Genomic DNA, 16,751 nt, shown 5'->3' with positions numbered 1-16,751 from the left:
AACTATAAAAGAATAAACAACCATACTAAACGAAGAATAAAATCAAATACAGGAAACACAAAGAGGAACCAAATAACAAGAACAAGAGCTGAGAGTAACATATGATATTGCAAAAGGTACGGTGTGAGAAAGGACTAGCATTATGGTAAAGGTTGTTAGTAGTAATGTTTACGGAAGAGGTGCGTTTTCAGTGCACGTTTTAAAGGATTCAATAGTGGGTAGGTAGTGGATATGGAAAGGGAGAGAGTTTCATTGTTTCGCTGCACAATAACCAAAAATCCTGTGGCCATATGTTGTTGTCATATATATATATATAGAAGATAAAACAATAATACATTAAAATCAGAATCTCTAAGTCATGTACAAGTACTGAACCTTCTTTTCAGTCATTCACACATTTACAACTGCTAGAGTTACCTGCTGAAAACACTGTAGTTCCGATGTAGGCTATTGTCCCCACAACACCTTTTCCGATCACCTCCACTCTGGTGCCTACTTTGAGAGGAGTTAAGGCAGCCATTTTCCTTTATCTTTAAGATATAAACAGAGTTGGACATATTTAGGGTAAGATGCACTTCTCTGCGATTATAAAGGCTCAATAAACCGCCCCTTGGCCTCTGCTATGTGCATAGGTAAACAAAATTGACTTCAAGACATATGAAAGAGCAATTTATCAACAACTGAATGAAATCATTTGTCATACGATTATCGTTTCAAAGTAATACTTACATTTTCTTGGAATATGATTGTAATCAGATATAAAAGAAATTTTCACTGAAATCATAAAATGACAATCCAGGGTACATAACGAGCGTAGCAGAAATTAGCCGTCTGCATAAGATTTCGTTACCGGAAATGACCAATAGCTCTTACATCGTGAACAAATTATTACTACAGATATGTCAACATTTAATGTAAATAAAAAATCGTGTCTTGACTTTTTTTAAATAACTAATTTATTAGTAACATGAATTTGATTAGATTTTTTAAAGTTCTTGATTTATGTGTGTTTTCTGTGGCAGTTTCTATAGTTCACAGTTAAGGATGGCTGATCGGCAAGCAGGTACGTGTACGTTTTATAGTATATCTCTCTATATATATTTAAGAATGCAAGCAATAACTGTGCATGAAAGTGAATCCAGTGTCATTTAGTAAATTTGATTGTGAACAGTATGTATTTTGTCGGACGAAATCTCAACTTTACTCCATTGCCAACTGTAGCAGACGAAAAGTTTGCGATGTGTGCCTTCGTCAGTCTTGCCTAGTACTGCAATAAAGCGCAATCAAACAAAGGAAGAAGTTAATCGAAATGATTTATAAGTAAAGAGACGAAAAATAAGAAGAAGAAAAGAAAGTGTGTGGTAGTAATTTTGTAGGAAAATCACCCACTCCAAGAGCGTATAAATACATGACAGCCGAAAGCCAGCACGGGCCACGGGGCAGATGACCTCTCCGGGTCCCTTGTAATCGTAAATTATTTTCCCAGTATATAATTCGGCTGACCAAGTTCAGCCCCCCTTCACAACCGTGGGCCTGGGTACAACATATTTCCCCCATCCCCGCTTTACACACACACGCACACTCGCCAGGCCTATATAAGATCTTACCTCATAACAACAGAAGATTGAAGGTAATAGAGCTCAGGACTGGATTTGTTTTTAAAGTTCATTTGTGAAAAACCCCAGTATTTTAAAACTATAAAATCAGAAAATGTCAAGAAGCTTATTTACCATATCCCCAACATTTTCTGAAAAAGACAAAGTTTAATCAGGTAGGATGCTGTTGTGACCATCATATGATGTGAAAAAGCAATCAAATACCATGCAAATCACACACAGGATTACATTTCATCAGTTATCAGTGACGAAGGAACTCGAAAAATACCTCATTATGCTCCATAACAGCAAAAATAAATGGTCTCTTTGCATTTTCATCCCAAATCCTTCAAGAGCTAACATATACCATGAAACAAATGCACTTTCTCTGTGTAATATGTTACAACCTTTTCATTTTTTGACAAGAGCAGACAGCTTTTTATTATCTGCCAATAAAACAATCTGAAATAATAAAAACATTGGACAAGAGAGATCTTATGACTTTCAAAATGGAACTCTCTCCCTTTCCATATCCGCCACCTACCCACTATTGAATCCTTTAAAACGTGCACTGAAAACGCACCTCTTCCGTTAACATTACTACTAACAACCTTTCTCATAATGCTAGTCCTTTTTCGCACCCTTCCTTTTGCAATATTATGTTACACTCAGCTCTTGTTCTTGTTATTTGGTTCCTCTTTGTGTTTCCTGTATTTGATTTTATTCTTCGTTTAGTATGGTTGTTTATTCTTTTATAGTTCATATGTTATTTGTTTGTTTTCCTGTCCCTCGTTTGCTGCCCATGTTTCGTTTTGTTAGTAAGTGCTAAGAGCATGCTCCTGAAGAGTGTGAGTATTCGCTTTACAAATTTTGCATTTATTATTATTATTAAAATACACACATCATTATACTATTATTTCCATAGCCCCCTTACCAATACATTTCTCACTTTCAGTATGGTATAGCCCAAATTGTGTCCACTGCTTGTACCTCCCTCCCACAATTTCAAATGGGAGTCTAACTTGTTTCACCTTGTAGAGATTTATTTGACATATGGATCAATCTTTGTTTTCCAGTGTTAGATGGAGAAGATCCTTCAGGTCGTAGAAAGCGTGCAGACTTAAAGTCATACTATGGGCTGGATGGCTCAGATGAAACTAAGGATCAGATTCCAAAAGGAACTGTGAGCAGAATGGGAGGAAGTGCAGACCCTTGTGATATTAATTCTTCATTGTTCCAACCAGATGTCTACCTCAGTAGACTTATTCAGGTATATGATTATAAAAAATTTTGTTTGTTAGAAGTTTGAATTTGTTCCTGTTTTTTCCCCAGTATTTAATCCAGCATGCTTTCATATCCAGTCAGTTATGTTGGTATAACCATAATTTGAAAGTCATTGTAGTTCTCGAGGTGCAATAGCTATGCTAATTTTTAGGTGAGGTTTTGTGTTTCCTAATTTAAGCAGTGAAGTAACAGAAAAGTGGGTTTACCATGCAGATAATTGTCAGATCACTATCCTGAATATACCTGTCTATATAGCCATCTTGTGTATCTCCACATTCTATCATCACTACCAGTTGCCATTACCCACCGAAAACAATGATGACAATAATAAATAAATATTTCACTTTTGCATCTGCAGGATAGATCCCTTGTAGAACTGATGGAAGAAGAGCAGAATATGGTGAAAGAGATTCGAAGCCTTGACTCAGATATGCAGACTCTAGTGTATGAAAATTACAACAAATTTATTAGTGCTACAGATACAATCAGGAAGGTATGAACTTATTATTTATATCCATGTTATGCGGCAAAGGGACGAAGATTGTGTTATTACAAGAAAGTGATTTTCATGTAATTAAATCATGTGATTGAAGTGTATGACTTTTTGAAATTGCATTAAATGGCGTTTTTTTTTTTATTTGGAAAGACTTTGCATTTATAAAGGGAACTTCTTTGTAATTCATGTTTTAGTTATATTTTAATTTTATTGATGTGTGCATTATTAGGTTGGCATTGCAGATGAAAAATGATTTTAAAAAGATGGAAGATGAAATGGATCACCTTGCAGCCAATATGTCCAAGATTACAACATTCTCAGCAAGCATCAGTGATACTTTACAGGATCGTCGCCACCAAATTACAAAGCTTGCTGGTGTCCATTCTCTTCTGAAAAAGGTAGCCTTAAATTACATTTGGTTAAAGTGTTTTCTTTTTATCTTGGAAAACATTTGAGAACTAGAGCTGGCAAAGGTTTTATAGATAGAGTTTAAAACGTTTTTCAAATTAAGTTCACTATCAGAAACATATATGACATACCATCCATGAATAACTATAAGAAGAACTATAGAAGATTTTCTAGTTGGTAGGACTAAAGACAAGTTTGTTATAGTTTTAATTTTATGATTACTATGTGTTTCTATAAAAATAAGGGATAGCTTATCACTTCAAAATAGGTTGAATGTTGGTGAATTATTGAGTGTCAACATTTATTTTGCCTGTATTCTACCACAGCTCCAATTCCTATTTGAGCTGCCTGCCCGCCTAAAGAAATGCATTGAGATGGAAGCTTATAGTCAGGCAGTCAGGTAGTATTTTTCATGAGATTCAAAGAAAGAAATATGCTTCAGAGCAAAACAAGCCAAAGTAAGCAAACAAAAATAATAATAATTCACAACAATGAGGATTTTGTCAGAGCTCAGTAGAGTTTCCATTACTGAAGAAAATAAAAACAAAGTAAAGGATGCAGTTATTCCTGGACAAATAACTATAGTGTGTCAAAGAGACAAATAACTATAGTGTGTCAAAGAGTAACAAGTATCTGCAAATGTATAGCATTATGCCATCTTGCTTCTATTGAGTTTTTTGAGGGATATTAGTGGTAATAAGCAGACACAGACAAGATGACGCTTAAGGAAGTAGGCTTCTCTACATGATAATGAAATCTGTTTTATGAGACCTTTGTTACAGTAAAAAGGCAGGAAGATTCCATGATCAGACATTAGAAGTAAATGTGAAAGCATGGTAGATTATGATGAATAATACAGCATGGCTATTTCTATAACAGGTATTATACCAAAGCCCAGCGTGTTCTGCATCAGTACAGCCACATGCCCAGCTTCCAGGGAATCAACCAGGATTGTGAAGCCATCATTCAACAGCTGTGCCAGACCCTTCGACAGCAGTTTAAAGAAAAAGAAGTGAGATAAAATATCATTCAGAAGCTTTAAAAAAACTTACAGCTGTTTGTACAGCCTTCAGTGTTTAAAGCAGAAACAGCTAAAAATATTTTTTTATTTCTAAGAATGTGACCCCTTCCAGCCAAATGTCATACATTCTTGTAAGAAGGAGGTATCTGTCAAATCAGATATGAAGTTGTATCTGTCAAATCAGATATGAAGTTAATGGTTGTATGCTTTTATTTTACAACTCTGGTGTTTTTTTCACATATACTGTACACTACCCACACAATTCACATCCATAGGTGCCTGCTCGTATGTGTGTTTCAGTATGTATGGTGACTGAAATGTTTGAGTGGTGTATAGTGCATGAAAGACAGGGAGTGTGGGAGAGAGCATAAATGAGAAAGAGAGATATAGTGCTTGTGTGCATGTGTGTGTGCGCATGTGTATGTGGAGGAAACAGTTATTTTGGGTGTATAAATCAACAGTTCAAATAGTGGTGTCTGCAAGTGTGGGTGTGAGTGTGATTGGTGGATATTTGTCAAATAAGTGGTAGCCTTCATCAAGTCAAATTCCTGTTTCAATATCTTTTGACCATAACTTCTTCTTCATCATCATCAATTCTTTAGTGCGTAGTATGCCTTTATACATTTATACATGCTGTTTTTTGACAGAATAATTGTGTGTGTATGTGCTTGTATGTATGGAAATTTGGATTTGTGTGACAGTCCACTCCTAAGCAGCTGGCTGAATGTGTGGACCTTCTGCTGCAGCTTGAAGAGCCACAGGATCAGCTATGTGATGAATTCCTTGCCCAGCAAGTTTCACTTTAATCATCTGTTATTATTTTATCCCTATATAATTATATTACATGCTCCGTGTACAAACTAATTGGCTGTACTTTAAGATTATACTTCAAAGTCCAGTTTGATTTTATATATATATGAGTGGGTCTCTATATATATCTATACAGAGAGAGAGAGTTGTGACTCAGTATCTTGCCACCATCTCTCCAACATAAATGTTGGGTGAGAGGTGAGGGTGGCGACATAAGGAAGGTATGATCTAGGGGAGGCAGCTTTAAGAGACAGCCGTTATGCCACAAAGTGTGGTAAGAAGCTGGGTTGTATGCAGTATCTTTGTATACAAAGACTATATGGATGTATGTATATAAAGAGAGCAGCTCTTTAAAATAAATGGTAAAACCAATTGTTGGCAATATTAAGGAAAATTTCTAAAAATGGGTTTAGGAGGTGAGCTTTCGTACTCCAGTTTGAATTTTAAAGGATAATTATTTTAAGCAATATTTTTGTATGTGATTTCTACAAGATCCATTTTATTTCATGGTAGTGCTCGTCAAAAGATTGATGAAGACCTGCATGAGCTCAAGCGACAGATCAAGTTGCAGTCAGGGCAAACTTTACCTGTGGATGAAGAGAGAACTGCAAAAGTTTACATGAATACTCCTATGGTATAAAACAGTTTTCTTTAGTTTCTTTGAGCTTAATTTGTTGAAAAAAGAATATCATACTTTTGTATGTTAGGGCTGTTAAATTAATGGTAGCATGGCAACAGCACCAAAGCAGCCCTTGATTCTTCAAGCTTCATTACTTTGTTAATACTTTCAGAGATTTAATTTTCTCTACTGTTTGTAAATATACATTGTATATAAAGATTTTCTAGTTGGTAGGACTAAAGACAAGTTTGTCATAGTTTTAATTTTATGATTACTATGTGTTTCTAGCAGTTGAATTAGTCCAAAAGCTATTAACACAGTGGACAACTTCTAGTAAATATGATCTTTAACAATAAACTGTTTCTGCAGGATGTGCTTGAGTTTGTGGATGCTGGGTGCAATGGATTTCTCAGCAACATGTGCCTGGTTATTGCCTCCTACAATGATATGTTTCTCTCAAGAGCACAAGTGGAGTGAGTACCTTCTTCATTAATTTTGATCCGTTTTTATCAATCATTCATTGAAAGTCTTTTATCCTTTTCCTTTGTGTGCTGATTCCACATCTGTCCATGATAAGAACAGTTTGAACGGCATTTTCAGTATATGTTCTTAATTGATGTCAGTCAGGCAGAGGGATTTAGCTTCCCTTTGTGATCAGCCATCCTGTATTTTATCCATATCTACCAGGACATGTACTAGGAGGAGAATTTTATTAACTGAGCTATGCCTGTATGCATAAGTAACAGCTATTTGAAATAATTTGTTCCTTCAGCCGTCCAAGTGCTCAGCCACAGATGAAAATTGTCAGTTAATTGTGTGCATGGATGTGTGATGATGTAGGTGTGTCTTAAGAAGGATAAGCTTGCATGTTTTTTAAAGTTTTCTATGAAGCACAACCTTATCCTTATCTTGTTCTCATTGTTTTCTTGTATCTAGCACTTGTTTTGTTTATTTAGTACACTTTCTGAGTTTAATTTCCAACTGGGATCACTAAATTTTGTCATTGTCATTATTCACAAATCTGCATAATATTTTACAGTGAGCAAATGGATGCAATAGTTCTTCGAAAACTGGTGCTGTTTGTTAACGATCTAATGGAGCAGTATTTCGACTTTGTAAAACAGCGTGTGCAGCTAGAGGTAAGAAACCAATATTTGTAAGTTAGATTGATTGAGAGAAGAAAGAGCAGAATATTGGAGTGTATTGTGACAGATATAAAATGTTATCTAACTGTATGCTTTTTTTTTTATATCTGCAATTGAACAGCAAGGTATTTTTTATCTTGAAACAGCGAGAAACTGGTGATAACACCATCCTTGTTCGGGCTTTGGACAGATTCCATAGGCGTTTGCAGGCCATGAACAAACTTTTACCAGATACAGATTTTTCAAGGTAACCATATATTATCCTTTAAATGTTGCTCATAACCCTAACCCTCATGATTTCAAATGGAATCCATTCTGTACCAGTTCAAAGCAGGACTTCTGAAACATCTGTTTCAAAACCTTTGGTTGCTTGCAGAGACATTCCATTCAATGTAAACACCGATAACTATAATAACAAAAGATGTACGTGACCATATATTACTTTTTCACTTGTCAAAAATCCCTGTCAGACAACAACCCTGATCTTTGTACATATTCTACTGTAAATTTCTAATTATAAGCCATGACTCCCCCCCCACCACACACACACACACCAAGCTTTAAATCCTGTGGCCTAAACAGCAATGTGGCTTGTTTGCGGATTTTTTCTGATTTTTCAGATTCCAATGTTCACTCCATTTAAAGTTACAGTGTTAATTGTTCACATTTTAAAATCAAAGCTGCATACATTTGAAGCGTTCAGATCAGTTGCTCAAGCACACACCCTCATCTTACCGAATATGAGACGAAATGCCTATGATGCAGTTTTCATCTGTCACCCTCTAATGGGTATTTAGATATTAAAAATATATCCATATATATTCACACACATTTCTGTCTTTGTATACAGTATCTCTCACTCACATAAACTCACCAAAGCTCATTTTTTTACTTCTTCCATTCTTTTCATGTAAATCTGCATGTGTAATCAAAGCATATATAACCACATGGAGTATTCAGCATCTCAGGCTAGTGCTGATTTACAAAAGTCTGAAAAATAATGCATAACTGAATTTCATTTATTCAGTAGGATAGAGACATGTTCATGTGAGCAGCTCACATAGAAATCAAGATCAGCAAATTTAACAATTTCTTTTCAAATCTCAAAGCATGTTAGATGCCTTGCTTTTATGCAAAGATTCTGTTTTGGGCCTTACATGTTATTTCTTGTTTATACAGAGCTGGTACAGAGATCGTTTCAAAAGCCTGCCAAAGACAGGGCAGGACATTATCTGCAGATGCTTAAAAGGCACTTTGCAGGTTTGTTTCATTTCTCATTCTATATATTTTGATTCTTTGATTATTAGCAAGAATAAAATAGAACTGCTGTGTGCATGTTTTTTTTCCTGACATGATTTTTCTTGAAACAAATTTGACTATATTTTCAGAAAATTATGGCAGCATTTCAGTAAAATTTCCACCCAAAGCTAATAGGTTTTTGTGTCGATGAAAAGTGATGAATCTCAAGTGGTGTGTTTTTGTTAGATTCTCTTGACAGACATTCGGCAGAGCCTAGCTGCTCCACGGCTAGTGGGAAAGCAAGATGGTGTAGCAAGACTGGCAGAATTGCTGGCAAACATGCAGTCATCAGTAGTGGAGCAGATGAAGTCTGTCCTGGGTAATTTGCAGGTCTGTGCAGACATTCCTTGAATCAAAGGAGAATAGGCAACAAGGGGTTAGGTTATTGTTATAAGGAATAAGTTGCACAGAGTTAGTTTAATTTATTCCTTGTTACTCCTCATGGAGCATAGGGCCGCATCAACACCTCGCCAGAATTTAGAATCTGTCTGCTTATATTCTATGATGGGGATATGTATTTATTTGTGCTAGAATTTCATGTTTTGGTATGAGTCTGAAATACTATTATTGCATTTTTATAAGTTTGATGGATCTTTGGTGGTTCACAGCCAGATTCTGTTCATCTTTGAATTTTAATGTTACTAAATTTCTGTTGCCTTCAAGAATGCATAGTAGTTACATCAGTGAAATAAATTTTCCTATTTTTCAGGCTTTCATAGCCCCAGACATCACATTTGCCATGAAGCCATACTTTCGTAATCCTTTCTGTAACCAGGACGTTAGGGAAGGCTTGGTAGTTGGCTTCATCCGACACATCAGCAATGTCTGCAATGTGAGGTTCTATTGCTTGGATAATTTTTTATTTAAAGAGAATAAAGTAGTGATCTATTTTAATGATAAACTTTTAATGTCCCAGGCAAATAAAAAATGTGAATTTTGTTTGTTGTCTCTATTTGAGGAGAGCCAGTTGGTGGTAGCCCCAAAACCTGTAAAGTAATCTGTGGCCTTTCGCCTTCGCATCAGCTTGGGCCTAGTTTGGCTAACGGTCTGTGGGGAATGTGGTTTGTTAAGTGCATTATGACTGACAGTTTCAAGACATTTTCTTTGTTAAAGCTTGGTTATTTAATATGTCTTTATTTTAGGAGTTTTGTGAGTCTGGCAATGACAGAGGATCAGTGCCACCAGCTCTGCTGTTGATTCTTTCACGCTACTGTATAGATCTGGAGAATGCCACAATTTCATATCTGGTAACTACTCACAAATTTTGGTTTTCTAAGCTTTTTAACTGCTTCTCATTTCCAGTTTTCACATTGTCTGTTCACCGTTTATAAATGGTTTTAGTGACATAGCATTACATTTCATAACAAGAATAGTGAAAGAAAACCCCTTTCTTCTGGTCCTTTTCACATAAGTGAATGTAACACGCCATAAGCACATCACAAAACCACATCAGACACAATTTCTTGTACTATAACCTCTGTTATTTTTCTGGTGCCCACACACACTCTGACCCACAAAATCATTATTTGTATGCATGAATGCATGTACACAACTATAATCTCTGTCGTTTAAAGAATCACATTAAGGTCTGAAGACAGTTTATTACTTGACTCATCTAGGTAGAGACTCTCTCACAATCACACACAAACACAGACAGACCCACTGGTTCTGTAAGTTTTATAAATTATTTTCCTTGTTTGTTTGTTTTTTTTTTGCTCCACTGTAGCTATCGTTAACAGAGGAACAGTTTCTTGTTGAGGAGAGAGCAGCTGGAGTGTCAGTCACAGAGCTGTGCAGAATGGCCAAGTCTGCAGCACAGAGACTCCTCAACCATTATGTTCGTGTTCAGGGTCCTTAGTATCTCGCAGGTAATAATCTGCTGGTTTGTGCTAAATGAGAGGCAGTCCTGTGACCTTTTGATTGTTGAAAAATGAGGTGTTAGAGGCTGCATTTCTATCACACTCAGCTTTTTGTAAATATTTCTTCTCCTTTACAGTCTTTCATATTTTCTGAGTTGATGAATGAAATCTATAGTAAAATATGTGTATTTCTTTACCAAAATCAAATATGTTTAAAATTAAAAACGAGAGAAAGGGCTCCAACATTATTTTGCAGATGTTGAGAAAAAGTGTAGAGACCAGAGACTGGCTGAACACAATTGAGCCACGTAATGTCCGAGCAGTTATGAAGCGCGTGGTGGAAGATATGACTGCGATTGATTCTCAGGTTGGACAGTTGTATGAAGAAGGGGTAAGAAGAGAGCGAAGCAGTGACTCAAGTCGCCGAACTCATCCACATAGTGTATCCAAGCAAACAAACGACTACAGTGGAGTTACTCTCCCAGGTAGGAAAGTTAATAGAGACAGGAAGCAGCTGAGGGAGAAGAATGTAACATTAGAGCTAATTTCCCAGGTAGATAGAGGTGAGAAAGAAGGAATGAGATATTTTACCAGGGACCTATAAAAACATTTTAGGTTAGAAAAGGAGCAGAGAGGGAGGGAGGTAGGATCGTTAGAAATTCCATACAGTTGAATCGTTGTGCTAGACCGAAAAAAAAGGAGAGCCTTTTTTTTGAGGTTTTTCCCTTTGGTCTGTTTTCCACAGAACTTTAGGCAGGATATTTTGGTATTGCCAGTGAATTACATAGCTCAAATACCAGCTCAAAATACGGCTATATTAGTACTGTGAACATTTGAATTTTTTTAATGTTAGGTAATATGTATGTGTTTTGACAGTGTGGACAACAGCCTTATGAGCAACATTCAGAAGTTGTTTTCTGAAAAGATAGAAATCTTCAGTGCTGTGGAGTTCTCAAAGGTTTCTGTGTTGACAGGCATTGTCAAGATAAGCTTGAAGGTATTCATTGACCATGCACTGTTTGATAATCAAACAATGATATTGGCTTAGTGTGCTTTATTTAAAACATTTACCAAAAGACAAAGACAGAAGTGAATCTAACAGTTATGATATTTGCACTTCTGTTGGAATCTGGGAAGGACATTTTTTTTAAAGGTAACTATGGTGAACTTTGAGATTGGCTGTTGTGATGTATTCATTCAGATAAGAATGTCTCAATGCATTCATGTTTCCGGATTGTTGATAGACATTCCTAGAATGTGTGCGTCTGAGGACTTTTGGACGTTATGGTCTGCAGCAAATACAGGTGGACACACATTACCTTCAGCTTTACCTGTGGCGCTTTGTCTCTGATGAGAAGTGAGTATTTTGCATAGAAATGTTCACGTGCATATTATTCAAGTACATACTTTTTAGTTTGCTGTTAAAAATGTTTCCTAAAAATGTTTGTCCTATTTTTGCATCGGGGAGGTGTTATTGTGTATCTTCATCGTCAAAACATTCTTACACAGATGTTAATATCTTCACTTAAATGTTTCATTTAGATGATTACATATACTTCCTAACTTCTGTTCTCTGTGCAACTTTTGTTGAGATGAGGAAGAAGATTGCTCTCGTACAATATAGAGTCAAATATTTTTGTTGTCAATCAAAGGATAGAACATGAAACACATCTGTTCATGTGCTGTATACACCCATACTTTGATGCAGTTCATGAATGTATAAATAAATGTGTACACCTAGACTGAGAAAGTTGCAGCTTACCAGGGTTTAGGGTCAACTAACCAGAAATTTCTAGCTCTGTTCTAGTTAATGTATACACTACACATATAGTTACTATCCCTTTTGTAGTTGTCATACTGTCTTTGCCCACCTAATGCTGTTGTGGCTTGTACATGATGGATGTAGATGGCTCATGGGAACAGAAGTGGCTGATTCTCCATGCAGCTGACAGCTAGATTGTTTGCAAAAACTACAGAAAAGAACTTTATTAGCTGCCTGGTGGAATACAAGCTGTTGCAGTAGCAAAATTAAGTAGAACTGGTGCAGGGCAGTTTGATGGGTGTGTTAAGTTTCTGCTTGTTGAAGGCTTTATAAACATTTGGGATTGTTATCTGTAGATAAAAATGGAGCTGTAACCTTAGGTTAATGTAATTTAGTTTGAGGTTAGGTAAACTAATTTAACTTGATTTCGTCATTATTCTAGTGCACCTCTTCTTGTTTTAGCCACAGAAAGTTCTCTTATGTAGAAGCATAAGGGCTAAATAGTTACTTTTTCATTTCATATTTGTTATGCCCAAAATGGGAAATGTGAATATATATTGTGACTAATTGGCATTTGCCATTTTTGTTTAGAGTGTAAGCATAGACACACACAGAGTACACACATTATTACACAGTTCATTACAATCTGGTACAAAACTCTGGTGAAGTATGATGAACTACATTCTTTGTGACAGGACCTTTCTCATAGATATTCAACTGTTTTCTCTCTGACTGGATGTTCTATTTAGGATTTTTGTTCCTGTGTTGTACAAGCGTTTCTCAGATTGCTCTTTTAAGTAGGTTAAGCTTAATTTAAATCTGATTGGCAATAAAAAAAAAGACAGGTAAAATATTTATGTGGATTAAATGCTAGGATTTTGCCTTTAATGCTTACACAGCTGGTGCATGCATAAATATAAATTAATTTATCATTTTTTGTTGATTTATGTCATGAGGCAGCAACCCTCCTGAGAATCATTTTGCACGTTGCTTAACCTGATTGGTTGCAGCGAAAAACATACATGAAGCTTAACACATATGTGATAATAATAATTTTCCCTGAGGAAGAATTAATATAAAGTTTTACTGAATACAATTTTCTGCAGTTTTAAAAGCACAAGATTCACGACATGTGAAATAAACCAAAATCCTCTTAGTAAAATGTCCTGCTAGATTATGCCATTCTTTCAACTTAAGTGTGGTAAAGCAAAAGCCAAATCTTGTGGAAGACTAAATTAGGGACCAACAGAAACATGGAGAAAGAGAAAGAAAAGACAAGATCTTTTGTGTCCCTCTCTGCTAGATTATAGAGACATTGTTAGATAATTTATTGCGGCAAATTTTAATGTTTCTGCAAATTCTGAGCAGTGTGCCAACCAGATTTTTTAAGTTTGTTACATTTGCATTTAATTATGTGAATCTTTTCCATATAATTTTTATTTTTTTGAAGGCATTGATTATCTTTTTTTACTAAGTTTTTGCAGGTTTCCAAATAAGAATATAATTTTTGCTGAATATGATACTAAGTTAAATATGATTTGTGAATTCATAGAAGATGCTGATAACACTAATAGGTGACATTGATTTTGAAGATGATAGTCTCAAGAGGCTGACACAGATTAACCATTCATTGCCTAAACGTGTTATCTGTTCAGTTTTGTTAAAAAGTGTTACAAGATGACATATCGAAGAATGCTCACAGGGATTTGTCCAGAAAATTAGAAAATCACAAATATTTTGAGGTCTGCATTTATTGCACTTCTGCATATACTTTCATATATCTGCAAATACGTTCATATTTTTAGGTACTTGTAGGCTCATACATATGTAAATGCATGATTAGATGTCTTCATGCTTGTAGTGCATCTCTATTCTTTATTTAGCTCATGCATTGATCATTGACACACACTGAACTCCCAATTTACCTTCTGAAGTTGCTGATTATGTAAAGTTTCTGGCTTTTCTTGCTTAGCCTTGTGCAGGTCCTTCTGGATGAGATTGTGTGCAGCGTCGTGAATCGCTGTGTGGATCCCATCATGATGGAGCCCAGTGTAAGTGTCAGAGGGACTAGTGATGGCAGTGTAGCTCTCCCGCATACTTTTAAGTTAATTAATAAATGACAACAAAGCTTTGTCATGGCATGCAAGACTTTCTTTAGGAGTACTTAGGGATCAGAGTCAGTTGCATAAGATTTTGGCTCACTATTGCCATTCATGAAAGTTGCTGTGAACTTCCAAAAGGCCTGTTTGCCTCCATAAATTTATAATGGAAGAGGTGATGCAAATCTGTGTGCAGTTCAGCCCCTACACCAGATCTTTCCATTTCTGACTGAACAGTATGATCCTTCAAGTCCAGGTTTTAATTCATGCTAGTAGAAGGGAAAGGCTTGTATTGAAGGGGTAAGGGGTGGAGGAAATTAGGTCTGAAAAGCTGCTTTTGGCTACATTGGGATTCTCTTTTATCTCTTGTCTATTCCTCCATGCTTGTTCATACCAACTGTTACCATCAGACACTTCCTGTTGCTGTAACTGTATCCTGATCTCTTTCAACAAATATGAACTTGTTTTACCTTGACAGTGAATGTAGTTGAACGCACTGGTATATTTTAAAAGAATACAATCAATCAAGTGTACAGAGATTTTATTGCAGGTATCAGGTTACCAGAACAATTGTTTGATTTGTGACCATTCTGTTTGCAGTGAGACTTCCATAATACATGTAAACCAGAGGTTACTAGCAGAGAGTTCATTTAAAAGAATACATGAGTTTAATATTGTATCACTTGTTCCTAATTTTTATTTTACTGTGCTCTTGCTGAACTTTCTGCTGTATTTTCTTTTGTGAACACTGAGTTGGTATATAATCACATTTTACAACAATCATTCAGCTGACACTAATTTAAGCATTGGTCAAAATGCATGTATGCAAGTATGAATGTATGCTATTGATATCCTTTAGAATATACAATATTTTGTAAATGTCTGAAATGAGATAATGATTTTTGTTCTTGGAATTAGTTCTATGCAGAATCATTTATTTCCTTTCATTTTTTTCAACAGGTAATAGATCTCATATGTGAACGAGGATAAATATGCAGCATCTGAGAAATCCAACACAGATGTCTACCATTATTGATTTGCATCAGTAAAGTAGTAAAAGAATTATAGCATATTTAGTTATTAATTTAAAATTATGTTATGCAATATTGCATTCAAAAGAGAATATTATGGGAGTACAATAGAGAGAAGCTGAGAGTGAACCTGGGTAAATGATTGTTGGTAGTGAAGAAAGGGACTCTTTTTCTAACATTTTGCTGAGAAAAATGTTTGGCTGTGTGCTATTTCATTCTCAAGAAACGGCAAGTTTGAAAAGTGAATTATGGTTTGGTAGTGAGAGTATGATGGCATGGAAGAGGTGAGAAACTATTCTAGAGGAGAAAGATTTTGCATTGCGAAGTTTTCAAAGCTCACATTTTGCTTGCTGAGAAATCACACTGAACTTGTGCAGCCAGCAAACTGTACATTTTGAATGGTGGGCACACTGGATTTTTTAGTCTTAGGTTTTCCTTATGATTGATAATTTAATATCAATATATCAATCTTTTTTCATTCTACAATCTTTGATTTGGACACTAAATACAATAGTATTTCTTTGAATACATTAAATCACTGAAGTGCGTGAGGTGGGTGTCCTTGCATATGTGGGAGTGGGTGCATTTGTATGCATATGTTTCTTGCATGATTTAATTCATGATGGTGCTGACCAGCTTTCAAATACACTTTGTTTGTGAACTAAATGCTCGAATCTGTTGTATGTATATAATGTTTGCTATATTGTCTTAAACTTGCTGAAGGGAAAAAACCAACCTTGGTGGGTGAATAAATGACTATTATATCTCAAACTGTTTCAAACAGAGTTCACTTTTTTTAAAGATGCTTGATATATTATTTTTATGTTAAGTTTGCTGCCAAGCCCTGAAGGAAAATGTAATTTGTGATGAACAAAATCAAGGTTACTCAGCTTTTGTTCTGTGATATTCTTGGAATAAATTCACATATACAAAAGACTAAGAATGCCTGTCTACATTAATTTAGTACCATCTGCATTTCAGGGAATACTGACATCTTAGTTAGGAATTGCATTTTAAATTTAAAAAAGAGACTTCCTTAAGATTTTAGTTTTCTCGTCTTGGAGATCTCTTAAATGAATTTAAACTTTGACCTTTACTAACAGCTGTGTTAGCTAAAAATCCTCTTGTCTGAAAATGCAAAAAGACAGCGCTCTTTCTTTAGAAATTTTATTACAGCATATTCTGAAGAGTATGAATTAAATTTGTATGTAATTTGATGCCTGACACCATTACAATGTGCACCAACAATATTTTGATGCAGTCATTCCAGAAAATTATTTTCTATCCAAACATTTGGTTGTTCCTTTTCATCCATTGGGAGTC

General features: G+C 35.5%; 2 protein-coding genes across 4 annotated transcripts in view; one reads left to right on the top strand and one right to left on the bottom strand.

The window, feature by feature from the left end:
- The window catches only part of LOC112563498 (dynactin subunit 1-like), a 29,687-nt gene extending 28,821 nt beyond the window's left edge, over positions 1-866 (bottom strand). For all 3 annotated transcript variants that reach the window (XM_025237417.1, XM_025237418.1, XM_025237419.1), the window contains exons 1-2: positions 730-866; positions 418-530 (exon numbers count right to left, since the gene is read on the bottom strand). In XM_025237417.1, the coding sequence (XP_025093202.1) occupies positions 418-520 (103 nt within the window). In that variant the 5' untranslated portion in view covers positions 521-530; positions 730-866. The remainder of the gene's footprint in view (positions 1-417; positions 531-729) is intronic.
- A 34-nt stretch (positions 867-900) lies between these two features.
- LOC112563502 (vacuolar protein sorting-associated protein 51 homolog) lies at positions 901-16,204 on the top strand. Its single transcript, XM_025237426.1, is given in 25 exon segments — positions 901-914; positions 1,023-1,063; positions 2,672-2,865; positions 3,238-3,372; positions 3,618-3,773; positions 4,110-4,183; positions 4,663-4,795; positions 5,506-5,594; positions 6,128-6,248; positions 6,603-6,706; positions 7,273-7,372; positions 7,525-7,625; positions 8,558-8,585; positions 8,587-8,638; positions 8,847-9,007; positions 9,387-9,509; positions 9,820-9,924; positions 10,404-10,529; positions 10,531-10,545; positions 10,793-10,976; positions 10,979-11,021; positions 11,413-11,533; positions 11,781-11,893; positions 14,271-14,349; positions 15,358-16,204. Coding segments are annotated over 24 exon segments (2,406 nt in total). The 5' UTR covers positions 901-914; positions 1,023-1,044; the 3' UTR covers positions 15,388-16,204.
- Positions 16,205-16,751: the final 547 nt, after the last annotated feature.

The sequence above is a fragment of the Pomacea canaliculata genome, linkage group LG5, assembly GCF_003073045.1.
Source record: "Pomacea canaliculata isolate SZHN2017 linkage group LG5, ASM307304v1, whole genome shotgun sequence".
Classification (NCBI taxonomy): Eukaryota; Metazoa; Mollusca; class Gastropoda; order Architaenioglossa; family Ampullariidae; genus Pomacea; species Pomacea canaliculata.
This window is presented reverse-complemented; position numbering and strand designations above follow the sequence as displayed.